We start from the raw sequence: 27,075 nt of genomic DNA, 5'->3' as shown, positions 1-27,075 counted from the left end.
GGTCTTCTGGGGTATGGGGAAAGACCTGAAGGATAAAGAAGACAGGTAAGTAAGTTCAGGGGTGTTGGTGTCTCTGGAGACGAGAGGCAGGACAGGGACACTGCTGGCAAAGAAGCTCGGGAGGGCATAGAAACGTGATGTTTTATTACAAAGAGTCAGTCACAAAATATCTCAAAAAGGAAGCTAGGCTAACAACCTCCACCTGCAGAATTGGGGGAAGACAGGGAGGGCAATGTGAGTTTTCTTGGGAGGGAAGGTATAAACCAAACCAATCTAAAAATGGCTGATATTACCCAAGCCTGAAAAGGGGTTCCAGAAGACCCAGTCACCCCTTCTAAAAAGCTTAAAAGGAGCATCTCAACAGAGCTCCTGAGCAGGCACTTGGCAGTTCAGGATTTTGTCTTCTTTTGTTTCTTTCTACTGACCCTACGAAGTTCAAAGCTGGGGGTGGGGTGGGGGGCAGGATGGACAAAGGAGCTCTGGGAAGAGGTCCTGCCAGCACCACTGCCCTGTGCTCTGGTCCCTGGTTCCTATCTAGTCCCTAGGGCCAGTATATTTAATATATTTTATATAAATACACAGAGGAATAGAAAATATAAAATCTGAGAAATTGAAGGACAGTGAGGAACTTGGGGAGAAGACAGGACTGCAGACCTTGCTCAGGCCAACTTGACCTCTTCTTTGACCCTGTGGAGAGAACAGACCTGCATGAGAAACCCATGCTAGAGGGTTTGAAGCACAAATACAGCTACTGCAATGACTTCCACAGGACCCTGGCTGCCCAGGTGACTGCTGGGAACTGCGGAGACATACAGACTACACCCTCAAAGAGGCCTTTGTAAGCCCGACCAGCTGTCCTGGCTCTCCCCTTCCTTCTCACAGTGGTAGGACACAGGGGATGATGCTCCAGTGCTACGAAGATAGTTCCTTCCTCACCCTTTGGCTTCTGGCTTCTCCTCCTTGGTTTTCTCCTCTTCTGTGACTTCTAGAAAATAAAGGATAAGTATGCTTGAAGGCCTCATCTGAAAAGACTCAGGTCAGGCAGTGGGACCCCTTCTATCCTGAACTCCTTCAGTGAACAGTTCACTGGTTATAGAAAAATGAGAAAAGCCCATCCCAGGTCCTCAGGTGAGGCTGGCTGAAAACAAACAGGTTAGACCAGTTTCTCAGCCTGTTTCAGCAAGAACACAGGCAGAGGCAGCCCCCTGGGAAACTGGGAAAAGGGATTGGATGGTATGAGAGCCAGGGTCAATCAGCCAAGAGAGACCAAGAGTGTCACTGTCATTGTTTTGTGGGTCTTGCCACTTCTAGGAGCCACTGAAAGATTCAGACCTTTAGTTTAAGCTCCAAAGGAGCTGGCTGGGGCTGGGGCAGCTCCTTCCTGATCCAATCCAAACCCACCTTTTTTCTCTTCAGGATCTTTCTCTTTCTCATCCTCTGTTTTGACTCTTTTGGCTTTTTTGAAGTTAGAAGAGTTCTTGCGACCACCTTCTCCTTCCTCATCTGAATCAGAGAATTCTTCCTCACAGGCAATTCGTTTGTCAGAGGAACAGACTGGGAGGCAGCAGAAACAGACATTAGTATGAGAGCAAGGGGCCATATCTATGCCCAGTGCCTCCCTGCCACGGGGACTGAGTGGTAGAGTACCTGTTTGGATGAGAAGACCCTGGATTCCACCCCAGCACCCCTCAAGACACCAGGGACAACTACCAAGACATGTGGGGGTGAGGGGTTTCTAAACAGCTGGGCAGCTTGGAGGAGCTGGGAAGTGAAGGGAAGCGGTAGAGCTCCCTACTGACAGGGACAAGCCCCTGGATCTAGTCTTACTGGAGATGCGTTTGTCCGGGTCTTCCTCATCCTCATCACCACTCTCTTCTGGGATGGCATCCTCAGGTATGGCCTGCATCTGGACCCCAGGGGCATGGGGCAGCATTCTCAAGTTCTCAAAGAGCCGCTGCCTACAGTTAACAGGAAAGGGAGTGGATGGGCTCTAGTTAGAGACAAACCAGAGCTTGGCCCGATCAATCGAGAGGCAACTTGGCAGCACACTCACTTGATCTTTTCCAGGTACTCATTGGTGTTCTGGTTAGTCATATTGGAAGGGCTGATGTGAAGCTTAAAATCTGGTCCAAAGTATTCAAAGTAGTCATTGTATGGGAGCTCTGAGGGGAATGGGAGAGAACAGTAAAGACACGGCCGCCACAGGGCCCATGGAAAAGCATAGGGAGCCTTCTCTGGGTCTGTTTACCCACCCATAAAAGAGAAGACAGAAGAAACTAGAACACCTACAAAGCTTTAATCTGCTCTTTGTCTTTTTGAGATAAGGTTTTTCTGTGGTTAGCTGGCCTGAGCTTCCTTCTTAAAGGCTGGGATTAAACTTAGGACCTACTGTGCCTGGAAGAATTCCAATCTCTGTAACTCCACTCTCCACTATCGACACCAGTGGAGTATGTGTCACTAGGAGGGGAAGGATCCAAGCCCCCAGTGCAGAACACTAAGCACTCCTGTATTCACAAACATCTGAATAACTGACAATGCCCTGACCAAAAACAAGGGGAGAAGATAAGACTAGGGAAAACTGATTGCTACAGTTTGCCTACCACAAGACAAAAGGCAGGAGCCTCCATGAAGAGTAGGAAAGGACTTATGACCAAATGGAAACATACATGAAGGCACACGACTTCTAGCTCCCACACAGCTTAACCTGGCCCCTGAGCTAATACCATTAGGGATCTCTGTGTCCAGAGCCACAGCTGTCTCGTAGGTCCAGCACCGAGCCACGTTCCTGATGGTGTAGCCACCTCCTCCCAGCATTAGCATAGGCAAGTTGAAACTCTTCACGAACTCCACACACTTGGCATGCCCTTGGGAAGGAAAAGCTATGACAGTTTACAGGGGAAACCAGCAGACACTACCCACCTATGCGTGTGCTACCTGGGCTCACCTTTGATGGTCAGATTGAAGCAACCTAACCGATCCCCAGACAGGGAATCGGAGCCACACTGTAAGACCACTGCACTAGGCTGGAACATCTCCATTACTTTGGACATGACCTAAAGAAATACACCTTGGTTATGATCAATCTCAAAAAAAGCATGTGAGGTCCAGAGGTAGAAAGAGGTCAAGCATTTTCTTTTTCATGTATTTCCCTGATTCTGTGTGGTAGACAGGTGGTTTCTCATTTGAAAGCATCTGTAGGACTAGAGAAATGGCTCAGGGGTTAAGAGCATTGACTGATCTTCCAGGTCTTGAGTTCAATTCCCAGCAACCACATGGTGGCTCACAACCATCGGTAATGGACATCCGATGCCCTCTTCTGGTGTGTCTGAAGACAACTATAATGTATCAACATACATGAAATAATAAATCTTAAAAAAAAAAAAAAAAAAAAAAGAAGCATCTGTAAAGATTATCACAGCTCCAACAACTGAGCTTTGAGTGCGGCACCCCCCCCAGCTCCCCCACCACCAACTCCCTCCTCTTTTCCTTTTTTTAACTGCCAACCTCCCAGGCTGCTTCCTTTCAGAAGCTTCTCAACCTCTAGCTGCATCTGCTCTGCTCCTTTGTCCCTGCAGATTTCATCTAGTTTTGTATGTTGTGTTCTCAAACCTAAGCATATACTGTTACTCAGGAGCCTGTAAGTGGAGCTTCTGTCATCTTTACTACTAAGCACGTGTGACCACATTTGTGTGGCCACAAAACTTATTAAATATTTGATTAGCAGTCTGCCTGTTGCTTCACTCTATGTGATAGCTATTCCTTTTGTCCAGTGTCAATTCCTCATGCTTAATCTCCTTTCTTCACATAGGCACCTCCTCATCGAAACAAAAAACAACAAAAGAACAATCCAGCTCAAGGCCTGGCATGATGGCACAATTTAATCACAGAACTCAGGAGGCACAGCAGGGTAGATCTGTGTGTGTCTGAGGCCAGCTTGGTCTATATAGTTGAGTTCCAGGCCAGGACTGCATTGGTGAGAGCCTCTGCATTTCATACTACCTTCTCCCTAACCCAGGCCCCTGTGAAAATACAGGCTCCAGTCAGCCTGCCCACAGAACATGCCATGCCACACGGCTTTTCCAGAGTCTCTGGACAGGCTAAATAGCTGGGGGATTTTTCCAGGCAAGCTAGTCTATAAAGACTAAAATAAACTCCACTTTTTTTCTTTTTCTTTTTTGTTTTGTTTTTTCGAGACAGGGTTTCTCTGTGTAGCCCTGGCTGTCCTGGAACTCACTCTGTAGACCAGGCTAGCCTCGAACTCAGAAATCCGCCTGCCTCTGCCTCCCAAGTGCTGGGATTAAAGGCATGTGCCACCACTGCCAGGCTTAAACTCCACTTTCTTAAAATGTGTAGATATTAGTAAAAGGCTGCAAGAAACATGAAAAACTCGGGAAACAGAACATAATGAAATGAACAAATAATCTCCTAGTGGCTGACCCCAGCGATGTGGGACACAGAACACTGAGGGCTGCTCAGTCACTGTCAGACCAGGCTGCTCCCATCTTCCTTTGATATAATCTCTGTTTTGCCAAATAAACTGCTAAAATGGTCACAAACAACAACAAAAGAAAAAAACACATTACTGTGTTGTGTAATAGTTTCTGATTCCATCCTGCGGGAAGCTCCTTAGCAGGAAGGTATACAACTCAAAATAGCTTCAGAAGTCCCCAAAACTGAACATATTCACTAGGCCATCTCTCTGACAAAGAAGTAAAAGCTTCAAAAAGAGTTTCAGACTAGACAGGCTGCCTGGAAGAAACAGAAACTGCTGAGCTGCTTGGAAAAGGTTCAGATCAACTCAAGCTCCTGGAAATGACTCTCCAACCTGTTGAGCTGCCTGAAGGCTGGGCAGTATGCTTTTGTGAGCTGTCTCACAGGCTGGGGAAGGCTTTGGTGATAAAGCTGTCTTTGAGATATTTCTATTTCTATAGTAAGCTCTTACCAATACTCCTGTACGTAATCCCAATAGTTCTGAGTTCCCTATGTGTGGTGAACAGACGTGTGTTACATCAGCCCTGGAAAAAGTTCTGTCACACAACAACTGACCAGACTGTTAGGTACGTATTGTTTACCTCCCACAAAGATTGTGCCTTACATGTTACTGTACTGAGCAAAAGGCCAGACTCACAGACAGCAGCAACAAATTATGTAAATAAAATTATGTAAATAGTTTGTTTCCCACTATACTACACAACAGTCAAAGTTGAAAATACTTCCTTTCGCCAGGCGGTGGTGGCGCACGCCTTTAACCCCAGCACTTGGGAGGCAGAGGCAGGCAGATTTCTGAGTTCGAGGCCAGCCTGGTCTACAGAGTGAGTTCCAGGACAGCCAGGGCTACACAGAGAAACCCTGTCTCGAAAAAAGAAAAAAAAAGAAAAAAAAGAAAGAAAGGAAAAGAAAAGAAAAGAAAAGACTTCCTTTCCAGTTAGCCACTGTAAGGAACAACCTGCTGGCTACAGTAGGTGCTTTGCTATCTTCCACTTGATCAATCCCAACGTATCCCAAGGGGTGAGCCAAGACACTTACTGGCTTGAAGATGGCTTCATAGGACTCGTCATCAATGCCGTCTCGCAGTGGGTAGTTAACGGCGTAGTACTTGCCTTTGCCAGCCCCAATATCCTAATCAAAAGGGACATTCAAATTGAAACACAAAAAAGGGGCTTCAAAGACGGGGTTGGAAGGCTAAGGAGAGAGACAGTGGTGTTATGTGAGACAAGCTGAGCCCATGAGATCTGCAAGCTCACAGCCTCTCAACATTCCTGAATTACACGGGGCAGAGACTGAATACGCTATCCTACAGCACAAGATTTCTGCCTCTAGTTACCAGCGAGCCAGGAGGTAGGTCACAGAAGTCAAGCCCACCTTTCACAACTCTGCCCAGAGTTTTACTGTATATTCCTCTACCTCTATTCTGTCCTTTCTAGAAAGCTGTGGAGGGCAAGTCACAGAAGAAAGCATCTTCCAATTAACTTCAAATACCAAAACTGCCGTACTCATGTTTGCTGTACCAAATAACTTAATCAGTACCATTTCCCACCTAAGGACAACTGGCAAGGCAAACCAATCTCACTGTATGCTAACAGAGACAGATGAGAGAGCCTTAGGAGAGGAGCAAGTCCGTTAACTGTTCTACATAAGATTCAGGCTTTCACGGAGTGTTTTGGGGTGAGTCCATTGCTTTCAGTCATAGTGCTACAGGGAAAGGTGACCTAAAAATAAAGAGCCTTTGAGATGACTCCCAGGAGGCCTAATCCCCACTCCAATGCAACCGAAGGACATAAGAGTGTGATGCAACCCAGCTGTGATCAGGAGGCTGTGACAATGAGCCAGAAAACCATGAATTCTTTGGACCCTTTTCATCTTAATATTCCTCCTCCAGAATAAAGAATGAGACTATGTAGGCCCCAAGATGATAGTCTGGTACTCTGAACAGCAGAAGAGGCAATGAGTAGATTTTAGTGACACAGGACAGGAGAGTTAGAGCTGAAGGTGAGTTAGTTGGTCCTAAAGGGAGTTCTCACCCGTAGGTCCCCAGTTCCCGGGAAGTACTCTCCGTATTTATGAAAGGACACAGTCATGACCCGGTCTGTAGTATAGAAGGCCTCTTCCACGCCATCGCCATGATGAATATCAATGTCAATATACAGCACCCTCTGGTGATACCTAGGATCAGAAGGTGATAAGGGCCCTGGGGGCTCTTTGGGGAATGGGACGCGCCAAGGGCGCCAGGTCCCAGCTTACCGGGCTAGCTGCCTCCCTCAGGTATCTCTAAGCACCAGAGACGTGGAAACTGGCTGAAGGAAGGTAGAAGAGTGGCCGGGGTGTCTCCAGAGGCCTGACCAAGCCGACCATGTCCGATCTTCCTACTCTACAGCCAGGGTCAACTCCAGTCACACAAGGACACTCTGGAGACAGGGTCTGAGCAGCGCCTGCCCCAGATCTCGCCGTGGGCTCAGATCAAACCAAGACCCCGTCAAGGAGAGGATGGCCAGAGACACTCATAGAACACATCCTAGCCAGCACACCATAAGAAAAGCAAACTAGGGAAGCAAGCCCAGGGAGAGAGGGAAGTGGGAACCTGGCCTAAGGTGCTCCTCCAAGACACAAGGCCAGGCAGGCATACTTTAGCAGTTCCAGGATGGCCAAGACGATATCGTTGACATAACAGAAGCCAGATGCTTCAGACTTCTTTGCGTGGTGCAGGCCCCCAGCCCAGTTCACGGCGATGTCCGTCTGCTGCTTGTTGAGTTTCACAGCACTTGCTGAGCAAGGGAAGAGAACACAGCCTGCTACTAAACCATTCCCTCTGCTCCTGTGAACCAACCCAATGAGAGGTACTTTGTTTTACAGTGTTGTGAGGTTTTTGGTATTGTTGAGGCAGGGTTTTGCTGTATATGTTATCACAAACAACAACAACAACAACAAATTTATTGTATGCTAGGTATGATAGCACACACCCTTAATCCCAACACTAAGGAGGAAGAGGCAGGCAGATCTCTTAAGCTTGAAGCCAGCCTGGCAATTCCAGGCAAGTCAGGACTACATAGTGACCTTGTCTTAAAACAAAGCAACAACAAAGCCCACTGAAACAGACATGTTGCCGTACGCTGCATACTGTGTTTACTGTTTACGATTATTTTGTCTGCATGGATGTGTATGCATGCATAACATGGATGTGTATGCATGTCTGCATGTGCACCTTGAGTACCCAGTGCCCACAGAAGTAGGAAGAGGGCAATAGACCCCTTGAACTAGAGTTGTTAGCTGCCACAAGGGGCTGGAAACCAACCCCTGAGCAGGAGCATTAAGTATTTTATATGCTGGCCTATTGCTCCTGCCCCTGCATTTTTTTTTTTTCTGGTGTTTGATTTAATCTCATATTCTATTCATCCAGGTCCAGAGAAACAACAGGCTAGACTACATGTAAAGTACAAATGTGCAGGAGGCTATACCATCTAAATCTGTCCACACTATGTACATCAGAACTGCTTACTTACTAACACATTCTCAGAACATGTCTCCATCCTTAAGCCGTGCATGGCTGCATTTGCTAGGGTTTAGGGCAATGCTAAGGTAACTCAGAAGGTACAGTGAAGTGACCTGTGAGGAGTATTTATGACTTCACAAGTTAATAACCTTACTGTTTCAAAAGACAAAGATGTTGATCCTTCATTTTAAAGCTGTTTACAGTTCATGAACTGCATTTACATATAGTGTCTCAACCCCTGAGAGCTCCGGGAGATTCCTGTACATAAGCTCTCTGGGCAGGGGAGGAGAATTAAGAACATTTGTCAGGACTGTGTCAAAAATGTGAAGTTAAAACCCACAGGATCATTCTTTGTGGCCACAGGTCAGCACTACCAGGGCCTTCTGTAAAGGATCTCCCAACAACCATCCCGCACAGCCCGAGAAGCAGATTTAGTCTCCTTACCAACAGAGCCACCCGTGGACAACTGACAGAACTCAAACAAGCCATCAAATACTGGACAGTCCTCACCAACGTTGACTTGAAAGAAATAAGCAAAAGGTTAATTTCCACAATTTTTTTCAGTTTTTTATTTAGATATTTACAACTTAATGAGAAGAAAAGCAAAACAATTTAGATTCAGAAAGCTTGGGTTCTGGCCTCAGTCTTGGAGGTTTATGCTATTAGTGATAATAAGCAATAATGAAATTCATCTCAACCAGTCAGTGAAAACATTAAGAGACCCTGCCCTGGAATTCTGAAGACGGCCTCACTGTGTTTCTCAAGCTGATCGTGAACTCCTGGTTTAACCTTTCTTTAAGCCTTGGCCTTCTGAGTAGCTAGGACTATTCCATACAGCATTAAAAATCTTATAGGAAAAAGCATTTAGCAATATGGCAAATGCTGGTAAAGGAAACCTATATAATCCTCACTTGGTGAGTGTTTACAGCATGCCACCACTTCTAACCACTTTTAAATACCTGATGCACTTGTCCTCACACAATCTTCTGAGGTGGACTTCATTCTGATCTTATAAATGAAGAAACAGACTCAGAAAGAAGTGAGCAAAAGACCTATAGAATTATTTGCTGAGTACTGAAAGAATCCATATGCTGCTGAGTGCTTTAGATACCTGATCCATTTATCCTCACACAATCTTCTGGGATAGAGTTTGGTCCAGCTCTATAAATGAGGAAATGGGCTCAGAGAAGTGAATGAACTGCTAATAAATACTGGAGGCAAAATTCAAGGCTTATGATTTGCTGCTGCCTGTCCTGAAGTCCCTGAGGTAATGGATCCTGGTTCCTTCAAAGTGCTTTATACACACACACCCTCATTTAGTTCTCACAACTCCAAGAGCTGACAGGACAGGACCACTGTGCACTGGAACAAGGACATGCAAAGAAGGTAAGTGACTTGCTAAAGGTCCTATGACCAGGAAGTATCAGAATCAGAATAGGACCTAGGTGTCTTGACTATACCCAAGTGACAACTAGAGTTATTTCAAGCCCATGAGGTAAAAGTACAAAGCAGGGCATGAAGTAGAAACATGAAAACACTAATGCAAATTAAAAAATCAAGCTGACAGGAAGCAGCCCTGAGGGCAGTGTCCGAGGAACCCCAGGCACCCACAAAAGACAGAGGACACTGACTGAGGTCAGGGGAAGAGCAGGCTATCCTTACTCTCTGGGGCTAACCTTACTCTCTGGCCATCTTTATCATAAGTGTTCCCAAAGCAGAGCTTTGGGCAGAAGAGGCTAGGCAAGGGCCATCCTGTTTTCTGGTAACATATTAGGACACAACTATACTTGTTTTTTGTTTTGTTTTTCGAGACAGGGTTTCTCTATATAGCCCTGGCTGTCCTGGAACTCATTCTGTAGACCAGGCTGTCCTCAAACTCAGAAATCCGCCTGCCTCTGCCTCCCAAGTGCTGGGATTAAAGGTGTGTGCCACCACGGCACAACTATGCTTGTAACAACCTCCAGAATTCCCAACTGAGTCAGCAGGTAAAAAAAGTGCTTGCTCTGTAAGCCTGGTGACCAGAGTTCAATCTCTGTAGCTTACAGAAAGGTGGAAGGAATCAACCCCCCTGCCCTCCACCCATACACTGTTACAGCCCCACAGTGCATACACACATAGAAATTAATTTTTTTTAACATTACCAATCCAGTGCTACTGTAACTAGAGGAGTTCCCCAATTCTGGTGCTTAGGGAGTAGGCAGTGGGTGGCTGCTCCTCATTTTCTAGGTAAACACTGGGAAGACGTTATATCAATAAGAACTTTGGTCCCTGGGGGTCAGGCTATATATTTAGGAGCAAATAATTCCCCCTCTGAGTGTTTCCTTTAGGTCCTGGTACTTGAGTTTCCAAAGGCTGGTTTATACTCCCTCGTGGGGATGAGAAAAGGATTAACCTTCAGGATCTAATTGGACATATAGCTCACACATCAGCTCCCACTTGTAATCTTACCACCTGGGAGGAGGAAGGAGAATGATGAAGATTTCAACTTAACTACATAGTAAGTTCAAGACCAGCCTTGGCTCCATGAGACTTTCTTTTAAGAAGCAGCATCTTTGGAGACAGAGCAAGCAAGGAAGGCATGGCTATGGCTATAACATCATCACTCAGGAGGGTCTCTGTAAGTCTCAGAGCAGCCTGCTACCAAGCAAGTCTAAATAGTATTAGACTCCGTCTCAAGCAACAACAAAAGGCAGCACTGTGGAAACCTGTAGAGGATTAAACACTAAACTTGGAATACAAGCTACACCACCTCAGCAATAGATTCACTGAATGGAGGAGGGGAGGGGAGGGGAGGGGGAGGGGAGGGGAGGGGGAGGGGAGGGGAGGGGAGGGGAGGGGAGGGGAGGGGAGGGGAGGGGAGGGGAGGGGAGGGGAGGGGAGGAGGAGACTGCCTCGTATAGAAACAAGGATCTGTGCCCACTCCTCACCTTGACTAATCACATCTGCTTTCCTGGACTGGGAGGACACATGGGCTTTCATTATTTTTATACTTAAAACCTCACTGCTTTTTGTTTTGATTTTGTGAGATGGGGTCTCACAGTGTAGCCCTATGGCCTGAAACTCCTGTCTAGGCGAAATCATCTCTACAGCATGTTGCATGAAGGCTGTTATGGCATATGAAACAATTCTGTTACTATTCTTTTTTTTTTTTTTTTTTTTTTTTTTTTTTGGTTTCTCTGTGTGGCCCTGGCTGTCCTGGAACTCAGAAACTGCCTGCCTCTGCCTCCCAAGTGCTGGGATTAAAGGCGTGTGCCACCACCGCCCGGCCTGTTACTATTCAGTACAAATGCATTCTTTGTTTTGAGACAGACAGAGTCTTACTCTACATCCCAAGGTGGCTTGAAGACTCATCTCTGGCCTCTGTCTCCCAAGCAGTGGGATGACAGCACCTGGCTAGGAAATGTAGAGACACTGCTGGCTGTACTTCAATCAGGAGTCTGCAGTTTTCTTCTCCAGCCTTCCACACTGCCATGGACGGCAAGTCTACAGACAGACAGCAATGCGGCCTGATGGCCCCACCACCTTCGCCCTTAGCATGTTCTCACCAGGAGCTCCAGTCCAAAAATTACATTTATTTAGCTTCCCATTTTGATTTAAAAAAATATTAGCAGAACATCTGGTTAAGGCTGTCAAAGTCTCAAAGCAAATTTTTATATGCACCAAGAACACACAAACTAGACACTAACATTAATAAAGGGCCCACAGGTTTTCATTTCTGCCACGGCAGACATTTCAGACAGCACTTCACTAAGTGAAATCTCAAGTCTTTGCTACTTTGATTCCTGTAACACTATGAATCAAGTTTGTAAAACTTCATTAAGTCGATACCCTTATCCTGTCCAACTTTTCTTTAAGATTAATTCTGATTGTACGTTTGTGTTTTGTCTCTATGTGTGAATATGCACCATGTATGCACAGTGTCCATAGGGGGCAGAGGAGGGTATCAGATCACCTGAACAGATGGCTACCAGCTACCATGAAGGTGCCATGAATCAAACCTTTACAAAAGCAAGCCAGTGCTCTAACCACTGACCCACCTCTTTAGCCCTTTATGCCCACCCTTATTTTCAATGGGAAAGTTACAGATCTAATTTTTAAAATTTTATTTATTTATTCCTTTTACATCCCACTTACTACCCCCATTTTTTAAATTTACTTATTTTATATATGTGAGTATATTGTCGAATTGGATCTCATTACAGATGGTTGGGAGCCACCATGTGGTTGCTGGGAATTGAACTCAACCTCTGGAAGAGCAGCCGGTGCTCGTAACCATTGAGATATCTCTCCAGCCTCACCAGATCTTTTAACACACAACTTTATAATGCTAGTTTCTGAAAAACCAGAATACTGACTGGCATAGAATCTGCTCATTCTGGAAGGCCTTTTATTTTGTTTGCCTTGACATATTTGTGAATAACAGAGATAGCACATAATACCGAAAGCTACTGTTCCTTGAAGGTAGGCACGATGAACGCAGTAGCCTCAAATAGGAGAGCTGTACTACTATCTTCCTTAGAGAGCCTCAGAGAGGCTCAAAGACTTGATTCACAACATAACTGAGGAGAGAGAGCTCAGTGGGTAAAATCACTTGCAGTAAAATCTATGACTTGAGTTCAGTCCCTAGAACCACGATAGGAGAGAACCTAGTCTCCAATGTTGTCTTCTGATCTTTATACGCAGGCCATTGTGACACACACACACACACACACCCCACAAAAGGAACACAAAGGGAGAGGTGAACAGCTCAGTTGCACAGCACTTATCCAACAAGCTCAAGACTCCAGTTCGGCAAAGCCCACACTCCACACGAGACGACTTAGCAGACTGACGGCACCTCCACCAGGCTTGCCTTTCTAATGAGAGCCTATTTTGGTGACAACTAAGCTAGATCCCTGTTGTCAGCATTTCATGGAAACTCCTAAAACCACCTGCAGGAAACCAATGACTGATCTCCGTGAAGTCAGCAAGATCTTGTCAATTTAGAGAGTGGACACTTCAATCACAAAACAAAGAATTCAGGTGTGCCAATGAAGTCCCAGATTTGACCAATGCTTTCCCACAACTAAAACAATCACAGTTCTACAAATGAAGTGCGGTTTCTGAGATGGGATGCACCCTGCAGTGTAGGGGCCCAGCAGGCAGGGGTGGGGCCACCTCATCTCAAAGATTACATCATCTAGTCTGTCCTTAAGTTTGAGCAATTATAACTGGACAGAATCAATAACCACGCCGGGCGGTGGTGGCGCACGCCTTTAACCCCAGCACTTGGGAGGCAGAGGCAGGCGGATTTCTGAGTTCGAGGCCAGCCTGGTCTACAGAGTGAGTTCCAGGACAGCCAGGGCTACACAGAGAAACCCTGTCTCGAAAAACCAAAAAAAAAAAAAAAAAGAAGAAGAAGAAGAAAAAAAAAAGAAATCAATAACCATCTAGCTCATGGCATCCTACAGACAGGTCTTAGGGGAGTACCCTGTGTGGTTAGTTAAGAGCAGGACAAGTGTCTACACTGCCTGCTTCGCAGCCCAGGGCCTTGCCAATTACACTCACAGCATTCCTGGAACAGCATAGGAGCCCTAACTGGGCAAGTCCAAGTCTATTATTTACAATCAGGAGACAGGAAAACCAGATGAGAAAAGAAAATGCATTGGCGCCTTTGGGGGACAAGACACATCAGTTGTGAACTAAATAGGGACCAAAGGGTGGTACTCTCCATGGAAAAAGAAACCCAATAGGGAGCTTTGGATCAGGGTGTGAACGGAACATACTTACATCTCTGCATCTGCTTGCTGTACTCAGACATATTATCTGGGCGAATAGAACGCAAGAATTTAATGTAGTCATCACTGTGGTACTTGGTCATCTCCTCAGCATTGGCTTTGTGAGGACGCTAGAGGATGTAGGAAGAAAGGGCAAGTTAGCCTTGACCAATGTCACTTCATTCTTCTAGATGAGTCACTTGGACTCTGCTCCTGGGTGCTGAGATAAAAATGTATGCCAAAACACCAAGCTAGGAGTTTGTTTTGAGAAGGGCAGTGGTAGTTTAAGACTTTCTCTTGGTTATCCAGAAACTTGCTCTGTAGACCAGGCTGGCCTGGAATTTGGGGATCCTGGTGTCTGCCTTTCCCTCCCTTAGTGGTGGGATTAAAGGTGTGTGCTGCCATGCCTAGTCTGGGAACCTTTTATAAACCATTGCACTAAGAATTCTCACCAAGTCTTTTCCACTAAAACTTTTTTTGACATGTTTCAGGTTTCCTGATGATCAACACTATTTCCTCACAACATCACTTACTGTACTGTACTTTTGCTTACACTTATGTGCACCACCTATGAACAGAGCCTATGGAGCATTAGATTCCCTAGACCTGGAATCCCAGGCAGCTGTGACAGCACCTGCCATGCGGATGCTGGGAATCAAATACAGGTCCCCTGGGAGAGGAACAGCGGGGTCATCATGGAATTCACGTTGACCTCAAATCCATGCCTACCTCAACTTGACTGCTCAGCTTAATTCCCTTCCTTCTTTTTAACAGAGCACCGTGATGCAGACCTCTATCTACTACAGCACTCAGGGGGCAGAGGAAGACGAGAGAGCAGACTAGAACTACACAGTTCAAGTCTGACCTAGAGTATAAAACTTTTTTTTTTTTTTTTTTAATTATTTTACTTACATTCCAGACCGTTGCCCCAACCCCATCCTCCCTCCCGCCCTCTGCCTGAGAGGTTGCTCCCCCAACCTCCTAACCAGGCAGCCCCATTCCCTGGGGCCTCAAGTCTCTTGAAGATTAGGCGCATCTCAAATCTTCTCCCACTGAGGCCAGACCAGGCAGCCCTCTGCTATATGTGTTGGAAGACTGGCTTTAATTTTAAAAAGGCCTCAAGAGACAGAGTCAGGTAGATCAGAGTTGAGGTCTGTGGAGGAGTTCCAGGCCAGGAGGGGATAAAGAAGCCCTGTCTGGGAAGGTAAACAAGCTCTCTTCTCCCCATCCTTTATAAAAGGATCACCTTAAAGATGCCTGCCTGTCTTGTCTATAGTTTAAACAACTAACTTTTATTGAGTGTTTATTCTGTGTCCTTCATGCGGATAATAGTTAAAGCTTATACTAGTGTTGCCTCCCCTTGCAGTAGAATTTTGTAATTACAGCAGAAAGGGTTACACTGGTGGTACACTTGACTGGAAACGAATATCTGACTCTAGGCACTACTTTGGACTTCATTTTTTTATATATAAATTTTATTTATTGTATGACTACTCTGCTGCATATACATCCACATGCCAGAAGAGGGCATCAGATCTCATTACAGATGGTTGTGACCCACTATATACTTGCTGGGAACTGAACTCAGGACCTCTGGAAGAGTAGCCAGTGCTCTTAACCACTGAGCCATCTCACCAGCCCTTCAATTAATCCTTAATGTGAGGAAAAATAAAACACCCAGAGGCTAAGCAGAGTAACTCATATCTGGAATCACAGGGCTCAGGAGGCTGGGACAACAGAGGGAGCCCAAGGCTAGTGAGGGACATGTAACAAGTTCCAGGCCAATTGAAGGTACAGAGTAAACTAATTTCTCAAAAGCAAAGATGTGCCTTTAATCCTAGCACTTGGGAGGCAGATACAGGATCTCTGTGAGTTCTAGGACAGCCAGGGTTACACAGAGAACCACTGTCTCAAAACAAAACAAAACCAAAAAACTATCACAGGCTTGTTTTGCTTTACGTTTTTAAGCTTCCTCTGCCATGTGTGTACACATGCGGGAATGCCACAGTGCAGGTCAGGGAACACATGCAGGACTCGGCTGTCTCCTTCCACTATGTGACCCTGGGTATTGGGCTGAGGTCCTAGGCTCCAAGTGTCTGCACCCTAAGAACCATAAACAGTAATAAACTAAGTAACCCCTTATCCTCTTGGCAATATCAGCAAAGCTCTGTTGTGGCTCTCCCTTCTAGATACTACATAAACCCTAACCCCATTTTGGTCTGTGTTCTGAGTTAAAGACTGTTTTTTAAAGATGGGGCCTCAATATTTAGCTCTAGCTGTCCTGGAACTCATTTTGTATACCAGGCTGGCCCTGAACTCAGAAATCTGCCATTCGCCACTACACCAGCTCTATCCAGGAATCCTAGAAGCACTTTAAATCAGTTGGACTAAACAATTTCCTGTTTCAGGGCCAGCAGCATTCAAGTTCCACTTCACTTTCAGAATTTCTCTTCTACCATTTCTATTAATGAAACCAATATCCAGTCAGGGTGAATGATCTGTGTCATTTAAACTCTGGATGCAAGCCTATACACAAATAATTGGTATAATTGAGAATCATGTTGAAGGCTAGTCTGTATTACACAGGGAATTCAGGGTAGCCTGGGCTAACTAGCAAGACCCAACTTCAAGAAAGAAAGAGAAGAAAGGGGGTCAATGAAGAGACAGCTCAGAGGTTAAGAGCACTGGGTACTCTTCCAGAGGACCATGGTTTGGTTCTCAGCACCTATATGGCAGCTGAAAACTGTAACTTCAGTTCCAGCAGATCTGATGCTCTCTTTTGACCTGCAAGCACACTGCATGCACATGGTGCACACATATACATGCAGCCAAAACAAAAACACCCATACAAATAAAATACAATATAAAGAGCCAGATATAGTGGCACTCACCTTGGAAACATACCAATTTGTTTGGGCATTGATAAACAACCGTCCAAAGGATCAAATTACAAAATCCATTAAGGCTGGAATTCTGCTAAGAAGCTTCTAGAAAGGGATTTTCCCTCTTTAATAAGGAGGAAAGGACTGGGAGTTAGCTCAGATGTCCTAGCACTTTCCTAGCATCCACAAAGTACAGTGCAACATGGACTATGTGCAATGGCTCATGCCTGTTACCCCAGTACTTGGGAGAGGGAGGAAGGAGAAAATCAACAGTTCAAAGCCATCTTCCTCTGTTAATTTTCCCTCCTTGCTTTCTCAGGCATCTATACTGGCTCTGAAAACCAGACAAGGGCATCTGGGAGAGAAGCTTCATCCACTTTCAATCTCTGAATCCCTGAGGATGTTGCTGTTGCTAGTTTACTCAAGGCATGAAGACAGCCACTAAAAGCAGAGTGTGCCATCGAGCCTGTCTTTTCTGCTGGGATAATCCCAAAGGAAACTGACCTCGCTATTTTGGTTATTCCTTTGATTTTTAAATTGTATTTTTTTAAATATTTATTTTATTTATGAGTACACTGTCGCTGTCTTCAGACATACCAGAAGAGGGCAGTGGATCCCATTACAGATGGTTGTGAGCTACCATGTGGTTGCTGGGAATCGAACTCAGGACCTCTGAAAGAACAGTCAGTGCTCTTGACCACTGAGTCATCTCTCCAGCCCTGTATTTTATTTTTAAGACATTTTAAAGGTGTCTCTATGTAGTCTTGGCTAACCTGAGACTTGATATGTAGACCAGACTGGCCTTGAACTCACATAGATCCAATTACCTCTGCCTCTAAGTACTAGTAAAGGCATGCACCACTACTCCCAGCTAACAAGTACCTGCCTCTGCAGAGTAGGCAGAATACTTAGTGGACATGAAGTTCTAGGTTCAATCTTCAGCACTGCATGAACTGGACATAGTAGCGCACGCCTGTGATTCTGGCTTTGGGAAGATGGAGGCAGAAGGTCTGAAGCTCAAGGTCATCCTCCACCACAAACTGAGTGGGAAGCCAACCTATGACAATATATTTGGGAGACCAGGGCAACAGGACTAAGTTTGGGGCCAGTTGGGGTTACATAGTCAACAAAACCAAAAGCTCCCAATTTGTTCCTCACTGCCTGCAGAAGAGGCAAACTGAGAATTGAGCCAAATTTAGTCTACAGATATATTAGTATTTTTACATATATGCTAAAAAATAAAAACAGATCTGGGAATTATAGCCAAAAATTAAAACAAAGACAAAATCTTGAGCCAACATTTTAAACTTAGGAGGTATTATATAATCCAAAGTTCCAGTTTTTCTTTTAAAATTGGAAGCCCAGACAAAATCAGTTAGAGCTGTATGTGGAAAGAAGACATGAGTTTACACTGAGGCTGAAGTACGCTGGAAGTAGAGCACTCAAAGACAAAGTGTTCAAGCTCCTCAGCACTGCATATGTGGGAGCCAAGAGGATCAGAAGTTCAAAGGTCATCTTCAGCTATGTAGTTAGATGTAGACAAGCCTGAGCCCCTAATTCAAAAACAGTCCACACTCCTCCTTTGTTTAGTTTTGTCTGTTTGGTTTTTTATTTTTCAAGACAGAGTCTGTCTGTGAACCCCAGGCTGGCCTCACCTCAAGGATCTGCCTGCCCCTGCCTCCTAGGGGGCGTCCCCACTACCCAGCAGGTTTGTTGAGGTGTTTTTGATGGGACAAGGTTTTATTCTAGCCCAAGTTTAGCTTGAGCTCATTTAAGACTGTAGCCCAGGCCAGCGCTGAATTCCCAGCAAGCCATGCTGGGCTTCCATGCTTGGCTTACTGTGCACTGACTGAAGATTTTTACTTTCTCTGAACACCATATCATCCTCACTTCTGTTTGTGTCTATGTTCAACCCTTGACCTGGGTATCAGTCCCTTTGTGAATACTAGACTAAGTTCTGGTCGTTTTCATTCTTTGGAGACAGGGTCTCCGGTTTCCGCTGGCTTTGAATTGACTCTACTGCTGAGGGTGGCCTTGAAACCCCAATCCTACCTCTACCACCAAAGTGCTAGAAGCACACAGCTTCACACCCTCAGCCTTGGCTTTCTAGTCAGTTTTAAACCTCCTACGGCTCCTCCTGTCTTTCCTCCTCACTGCTCTGCCGTTAACATTAACTGTTGCACAGACATACTGTGGTAAACTTGGTTAGCTTACAAGTATGTATTGACACTAAAGTGCTTAAAAATAGAATCTTCATGTACTTGCCAAATAATAGCCACTGAATGAATGAGCAGCTGAAAAAGGAAAATAAAGAATGCATGCAGGGAGCCAGAGCTGATGAGGGAGGGGCAGCTCTGATAACTCACATAGATTTCCATTTTCCGGTAGAGACCATAGTTGAGCAGCAGATTGTGCGTCATGCGGATTCGGTGAGGCTTCATCGGATGCCCTTGTCCATAATAGTAGTTTCCAACGTCCCCTGAAAAAAAGAAGACAGCTTATTATTTATTTTGGTTTCTTGAGACAGGGTTTCTCAGGGGCTGGAGAGATGGCTCAGTGGTTAAGAGCACTGACTGCTCTGATCTTCCAGAGGGCCTGAGTTCAGTTCCCAGCAATCACATGGTAGTTCACAATTATCTGTAATGGGATCCGATGCCCTCTTCTGGTGTGTCTGAAGACAGCTACAGTGTACTCATGTACATAAAATAAATAAATAAATCTTAAAAAAAAAAAAAAGGGAGAGAGAGACAGACAGACAGACACAGAGTTTCTCTGTGTAGCCCTGGCTGTCCTGGAACTCACTCTGTAGACCAAACTGTCTTCAAACTCAGAGATCCACCTAACTCAGCCAAGTACTGGGATTAAAGGCATTAAAGAGATACCCTTGGGTTCTCCAGTTTGTTTGTTTGTTTAAAGATTTTATTTTCAATTACACATAAATATGTGTGGACATGTGCATGCCAGAGCAGGTGTCTCCTGTGAACTGCCTAATATGGGTGCTGGGAATTGAACCCTGGTCCTCTTGAAGAACAGCCAGTGCTCTTAAGTGCTGCACTGCTCTTAGAGAAGCAGCTTTAGTAACACAGTTAAACACTCTCCTGGGAGAACCTAGCAAACTCCCAGGACTCTAACGCTCACTTCTAGTTTCTAGGCTTCTTCCCCACAATGAATAAAAGTAGCGCTGGGGTCCCTACATAAGTCTAGAACACGAACACACACACACACACACACACACACACACACACACACACACACGATAAAACCGAAGGGGAAGAACAGGCGGTGTGCTGACTCAGCTCACCACAACTCTACAGAATGCCTTTCCCACCACAAAAACCACTCACTACTACCTGGAATTATAACCCACAGCCTACAGATAAAACCAAACTTTCTTATTGCTTATTCCATCTACAGAAATTGCTTCTAACTGGTTCCTGGCCTTCGATTCAAACCATCTGCCATATTATGACCAGTTATTTTTCTTAATACACAGCTCATAACAACCCCTACTTGCTTAAAAAAAATGTTATGCTCCTCTTGCCTACAGGCTATGACTTCAATAGGCTATCAGTCAACGTCTGTTCAATCTACTTTGTGCTGGCTAGACTCTGACACAAACTATGGTCATCCGAGAGGAGGAAACCTCAATTGAGAAAATGGCTATGGGCCAGCCTGTAGAATATTTTCTTAATTAGCAATCAATGACGGAGGGTCCAGCCCATTGTGGGTAGGGTCATCCCTGAGCTGGGTGTCCTGAGTTCTAAAAGAAAGAAGGCTGAGCAAGCCATGAGGAACAAGCCAGTAAGCAACACTCCTCCACAGCCGCAGCATCAGCTCCTGCCTCCAGGTTTTTCCCGTTTGAGTTCTTATCCTAACATCCCTCAGTGATGGATGGCAACATGGAAGTACAAGCCCAATAAACCCTTTACTCCCCAACTTGCGTTCTGGTCATGATGTTCTGTAGCAGCAACAGAAACCCTGACTTATACACTGCCTTTTCTGCTTTATCTGTGACTGTCCACCAACCATCACCCTGGTTGTATATTTTCATAAGTAAACTTCTGTTTGGAACAGCCTAGCCATTAGTTCATACAGCATCTGGTTTTTTTTTTTTTGGTTTTTTTTTCCGAGACAGGGTTTCTCTGTGTAGCCTTGGCTGTCCTGGAACTCACTCTGTAGACCAGGCTGGCCTCGAACTCAGAAATCCACCTGCCTCTGCCTCCCAAATGCTAGGATTAAAGGCGTGCGCCACCAAAGCCCGGCGTTCATACAGCATCTGAATAGTTAAGTAATTGCTACAGAGACCAACCTACTATATATATAGCAAAAACGATGCCAAAAATAAACCAGGTATGGTAATCTACACCTGTCATCCTTGTACCTGGGAGGCTGACATAGGAGGCTAGAGGGCTAGCCTGGGATATATGATGAGCTAGTGTCTCATGAGTTTAGGGCCAGCCTGGTCTACATAGAAAGTTCCAGGTGAGACAGGGCTACAAAGTGAGACCCTGTGTCAAAAACCAAAAACTAAACAAAATATTTCCTACCTAGCCCTTCACTTCACAGACAATGTCTACCAGTCTGCACTCTAGACACACCAGATTAACAGCATTTCACACCTTGATCCAACAGATCATATCCTCAGTTTGAACAGTTCCTCAAACCTGGGCTAGTTCTCTCTTTGATGTTTCAAATGTACTATTACTAGTGCACGTGTGTGACTGAGCTATGCAGTCACATACAGCACACATGGGGGTCAGGGACAACCTTCAGGAGTCAATCCTTTCAGCTCTCACACACAGCTCACCAGGTTATGTATGGCAAGCTCCTTCTTTACCTACTCTTTAGAACATTCTTTGAGACAGGGCCTCACCATGCAGTCCAGGCTGGTTAAAACTCATTCTCCTGCCTCAGCTCCCTGACTGCTGGGATTATGGGCTCATGCTACCACAGTCAGCATGTTCTTTTCTCCTGATGAACTGTATGCTACGCTACAAGGACCAGCTCCAAACACTTCATAGATCAGCGACTGAACTTTCTCTGTACATGAGCTCTATGTGCAGCTCCTCTATCAGTCATCTTGTATTTACATATTACTTACGTTCACAGAATTGAAGGCAAAGACCATGTACTATTTACACCATGAGCTCAACCAGCAGCCAATGGATTATTAATTATTAAACTTAGAGAAATTAAGTGCCTATGGTCACAGTTATCAACTGATCTGGAAGTCCACTATTTGACTCCAAATCTGGGACAGAGAAAGGCACTGAGGTTCCTGGGTACCTACTTCAAGTCTGCATTTAATCTAGAGAGCTCTATGAAACCAGGAATGTGGCTTGCTGATAATTACAGCACAAGCAGATAGAAGGGGAGGGGAGTTCAAGGCCAGTCTGAAAGACAGATAGACCCTGTCTCTACACACAGTTGAATGAAGACGTCGGTCTATGTGATGAAAGTCCTTACACAGTACTCTAAACACAAATGTTCATTTTGTTGTTTTGAGAGTGTCACATGGATCAGGCTGAACGTCCAGCAATCTTTCTGACTCAGTCTCCCAAGTATGGAATTACAGGCTCAAGTGACCACTCCCAGCTTAATGGACTTTAGTTGGGCTACTTTACCAAAGACCAGGCTGGCCTCAAACTCAGAAATCCGCCTGCCTCTGCCTCCCAAGTGCTGGGATTAAAGGCGTGTGCACACAACTTTTAATCCAAACACTTGGAAAGCAGAGACAGGCAGGTCTGTGATTTGGAGGCCAGCTTGGTGAATGCAGGCCCACCAGAACTACAAACAAAATTCCTTCATTTAGACAATTTAACTTTTTGCTTTGTCAGTACTGGAAATCAAATTAGAGAACCATACACTCTAAATGTTCTTTCTTACTGCTGCTCTCAACAGAAACTGTTGTTTTAGTTTTCTAGAAAGCCAGGCAATGGTGGCACACAACTTTGATCCCAGGACTTAGGAGGCAGAGACAGGTGGATCTCTGTAGGTTCAAGACTAGCCTGATCTACAGAACAAATTCCAGGACTACACAGAGAAACCCTGTCTCAGAGGAAAGAGAAAAGAAGGAAGGAAGAAAAGGAGGGAGAGAGAAAAGGAGGGAGAGAGAAAAGGAGGGAAGGGAAAAGGAAAGTGGCTTACAAAAGTGACTTACCTACTACAGCAAACCTAACAGGCAGAGTCAAATGAATCCCAACTGGGAAAGGAACTTAACCTGACTGAAGTCTTTCTACTTTTCCCGACTCCCTTCTTCACAACTGCTCAAGTTCCTACTCTCCAAAGTCCGACATCACATTCCATGAAAGGAATATTCTTGTATTCACTGTATTGCATAGGCTAGCCAGAAACTCCAAGGTCTTTTTGCCTCTGCCTCTCAAGATTACAGGGAAGCACTTCCCTGATGGCTCAAGAACATTCTTACTTCACCTTGAGGCTTTCTAGCACTTTCTCCTTCTGCCTTCAAACTTGCCTACACTTGACCATTTCTTTGTCACAAACCCAACTGTGGACTAGCAGGCCTGTGGACCTGTGTGGACTCTGGCTTCTGCCTCAAGTGTGCCCTCCATAGTCTCCACTCCATCACTACAACCTCTCTTTTGGTTATTTTACGGTGCTTTTTTTTTTTTTTTTGGTTGTTCAAGACAGGGTTCTCTTGTGTAGTCCTGGCTGCCCTGGAACTCACTCTGTAAACCAAACTTGCTTCGAATTAAGATACCCAACCCCCAACCCATCTCACACAGATGGGATTAAGGTGTGCCACCACCCACCACCCAGCTCTAAAGACTCTTTCAAGGCCACAAAACAAGACCTTATCTCTTAGATGAGTGTAGTCGTACACACCTTTAGTGCAGGCACTCTGGAGGCAGAGACAGGTGGATCTCTGTTAATTCCAGATAGGCAGAATACAGAGACCCTGTCTCAAAAATAAATTGCAAACTGAAGCATCCTCTTCTCTCCACTTCTTCTGAATCTGCCCCAATCCCTAACAGCACTTGTTCCATCAGGGAAACAAGGCCAGCCTGGTCTATAGAACCAGTTCTAGGACAGCCAGAGAAATCCAATCTTGGGAAAAGAAAAAAAAATTGTCCCCAACTTTTGTGTGTGAAGTTTTGCCTGCATGTATGTCTATGCGCCACATTCCTGTCTAGTACACAAAGCCTGAAGAGGTCATTGGAGCCCTTCCAACTAGAGTCACAAATGGTTGTGAGCTGACAGGTAGGCCCTGGGAATTGAGGGAAGCACCTCAGTAGGAAGTGCTCTAAGCTACTGTGTGTCTGGCATGCATACCTATGAGTGCAGGGAAGTGTGGAAGCCAGAAGAGGGCGCTAGTCCCTGCAGCTGGAGTTACAGGCCATCTGTGAATCACCCATTATGGAGCCTAGTAACTGAACTCTGTCCTCTGCCAGAGCAGTATGCACACTACCAATTGCTGAGCCATCTCTCAAGGCCCTCCTTTCTCCAAGTAGCAAAGGAAGGGAAACTTCTTGGGGGCTGGGGGGAGAAATAGGGCTGGCCTTTAACCCCAGCACTTGGGAGGCAGAGAAAGGAGGATCTCTGTGAGTTCAAGAACAATTTAGTGGTCTACAACACCAGTTCCAGGACAGCCAGGGCTATACAGAGAAACCCTGTCTCGAAGGGGAGAAAAAAAAAAAAAGGGAGGGGAAATTAGGCAATTCTATTATAATCTCAAAAAAAAAAAAAAAAAAAAATCATGCCTATTATACACGACCCAACATTTTAGGAAGGATACGGAGATTTTTCTCCAAGAACTATATTATCTACAAGAAGCAAGAAAAAAAAACACAACTAAACAAAAAAATGAGGCTGCTGGGCACAGTGGTGCACCCCTTTAATACCAGCACTGAGGAGGCAGAGGCAGGGGGTCTCTGAACTCAGAGACCAGCCTGGTCTACAAAGCAACTTCCAGGGCAGCCAGGGCTGTTACAGACAAACCCTGCCTTGAAAACAAAACAACAAAATAGAAACAAGAAGAAGGCAGTCTTGGTGACTAAGGCCAGTCACCCTGCAGCAGTGGACAAGGCTGACACAGGAATGTGGCTAACAGTTGACAGACAGCGCGGAGAAAGGGCACTAGAGCCACTGAAGCTCCTTAGTTCACTTCTTTAGATTAAAACAGGCCGGGTTGTAGCACAGGCCTTTAATCCTAGCACTCAGGAGGCAGAGTAGGTCTCTTCCAGTGGGAGGCAAGCCTGCTCTACAAAGGGAGTTCCAGGCTAGCCAGGGTTACACAGAGATCATTTCCAAAAGGAAAAAAAAAAAAGTAATTTCAACATAGCTCTTCACCATCTACAACCAGAGTTATCACACCCTTTTCTAAACCAACTAAAATTACTATGCGAATTACTTTATACTGACAATTGCCAAAAATATCTGTCTTCTAAATTTCAGACCTAAATAGCCAACCACCTACTGGCTGACTGGCTAGATGTCCCCTAAACAACTCAACAGCTATTCCTAAAACACAAACACAAACTCTGTGGTGTAAGCCCGGAGTCAGCGCTCAGGAAAGATGTCTTAATTCAAGATCAGTGTGAGCTACATTTCAAGACCCTATCTCAGATAAAGGTGCTGCCCCCTCACCTTGCCGTTAGGTCGACTTCCCAGGGCCTGGTTCGTAACTCCAGTTCTTGGGTCCTAAGCACTGACACACACCTGCTCCTCTCAGGTTGGGCTGAGGCTCCTGCTCCGTGTTCTCCTACACTCAAAGATTGCTTTGCCCCAGCGCTAACAGCGAAAGGTACCTGTGATATTGTCTAGCTCCCCCTTCAGACGGGAACTCAACACAGGAAATGTGCCTCGATGAGCCCTCCAGTCCCAACAGAACCACCACCCAGGACAGAGTACGATGCTCCATGCTGGTTCAATGAAAAGTCGATTTAACAAGTTTCACCTTTCTCCTTGCATCCCCGGGGAGCCCCATTTCCCAACTAGCAACTGCAGGCCCTACTCACAGATTTGGGGGGGTGAGGTGGGGGAGGGGATATGGGTGGCCAGTCCTGCAGAACTCACCCAAAAAAAAAAAAAAAAAAAAAAAAAAAAAAGGCAAGGGGGACATTGAAAGACCTTTGTATTCTCAGCAGGAAAAGACATCCTGGCAAACCGTCTCCATCATATTCCGATCCCCGCCGCCCGGCTTGGCCATCCCTCCAGGAGTCCCACTCCAACTTCACGTCGGATTCCCTGAGAAGCTCCGCCACCGAGATTACCGCAGGCTACCCCTTCCACGACCCCCGCCTCATCTCGGCCTCAGCCTCGACTTCCTCTCTTCAACCTCCTCCTTCAGCCTCGACTTTCCCTCAGCCTCCCCCTTCAGCCTCGACCGCCTCCCAGCCTCCTCCCCCAGCCTTTCCCCAACGCCCGGCCCCGGCCGCCAAGCCGCCGCTCACCATCGTAGTAGTAACAGACTTTCCTTTTGGTGCCCTGAGTCTGCGCCATCTTGCTCGCCGCCCGGCCCTCCCGTCAGTCTGTCCGCCCGCCCGCCCGCGGCTCCTCACGGCGTCCGACCCGGGGGAGGGGCCAGCCTCGTAGCTCCGCCCACCCTCCGGGCCCACCTATAGCCGCACAGCCCGGGCCTCAGTCTAACCAATCAGCATGCGCGGGGCTGGGCCCGGAACTCGGCGGGGGGCAAGGGCAGCTTAGAGAAGCCACCTCGGGCCCCCTGGGCCTGTACCAAAGTCCGGCGCGGAGGGGTGGGCGAGTCCGGGGGCTGTACCATCAAGTCCCGGGGGAGGGAGTCGGCCTCGTAAACTCTGCAGCCCGCTTCACAGTTGGGAGCGTGTGCAAAGATCAGAGGCCAACTTTCTCGTTTTACCGAGAATACGTTGAGGCTTCCCGGGGAAAGATGCTTGCGCAAGGTCACGCAGCTAAAAGACTAGGTTTGGTCTGGATTAGAACTCGGGAGAGAGAAATGAATGGCAAGGAACAGAAAAAAATATATATATCCAGAGGCCTACTGTAGTGGGGCAAGAGCTGTAGGCGTTCACAAGTTCTGATGGACTTTTAATGTCTAAGCTCCTTTTCAGTTGGGCGTGGTTGCCATGTCCTTCGTCCCAACACTCAGGGGGCAGAGTCAGGAAGATCTCTGTAAATTGAGGCCAGCTTGCTCTCCATAGCGAAAGCCTGATTCAAAAAATAACAATACAATTTTACAGGTAAAGCTGAAGAACTTCAGGTCTTTGTGAGCTATTCAATGTTACAAATTAAATTCTGTTTCCAATTGTACGTATTTAAAAAAAAAAAATACAAAATCCTATATGCCCAGCGCGGTGACGAAGTAGCAGAACTTGGTGTTTTGTTTTTAATTTACTGGGAGGAGTTCTCCAGTTATGGCACTCCTGAAGGGCTGGGTGGGGGCGGGGCGGGGCTGAGATGGCGATCTGAAGACAACATGAAAGAGACAAGAGTTGGTTCTCTCCTTTCACTA

At 45.9% G+C, this 27,075-nt stretch overlaps 1 protein-coding gene across 1 annotated transcript; it reads right to left on the bottom strand.

Annotated features, from left to right (window-relative positions):
- Positions 1-116: 116 nt before the first annotated feature.
- On the bottom strand, positions 117-26,195 carry Hdac1 (histone deacetylase 1). Its single transcript, XM_034503040.2, has 14 exons — positions 26,039-26,195; positions 18,992-19,104; positions 13,757-13,874; positions 8,432-8,506; positions 7,124-7,262; positions 6,522-6,663; positions 5,527-5,619; positions 2,945-3,053; positions 2,724-2,864; positions 2,054-2,162; positions 1,828-1,958; positions 1,402-1,554; positions 937-985; positions 117-687 (listed from the first exon to the last, which is right to left on the bottom strand). The coding sequence occupies exons 1-14, from the start codon at positions 26,085-26,087 to the stop codon at positions 660-662; spliced, it is 1,449 nt and encodes a 482-aa protein (XP_034358931.1). The 5' UTR covers positions 26,088-26,195; the 3' UTR covers positions 117-659.
- Between the last annotated feature and the right edge of the window lie 880 nt (positions 26,196-27,075).

This window comes from Arvicanthis niloticus, chromosome 5, assembly GCF_011762505.2.
Source record: "Arvicanthis niloticus isolate mArvNil1 chromosome 5, mArvNil1.pat.X, whole genome shotgun sequence".
Lineage (NCBI taxonomy): Eukaryota > Metazoa > Chordata > Mammalia > Rodentia > Muridae > Arvicanthis > Arvicanthis niloticus.
Note: the sequence above shows the minus strand (reverse complement) of the source record. Positions and strands in the feature narration are given on the sequence as shown.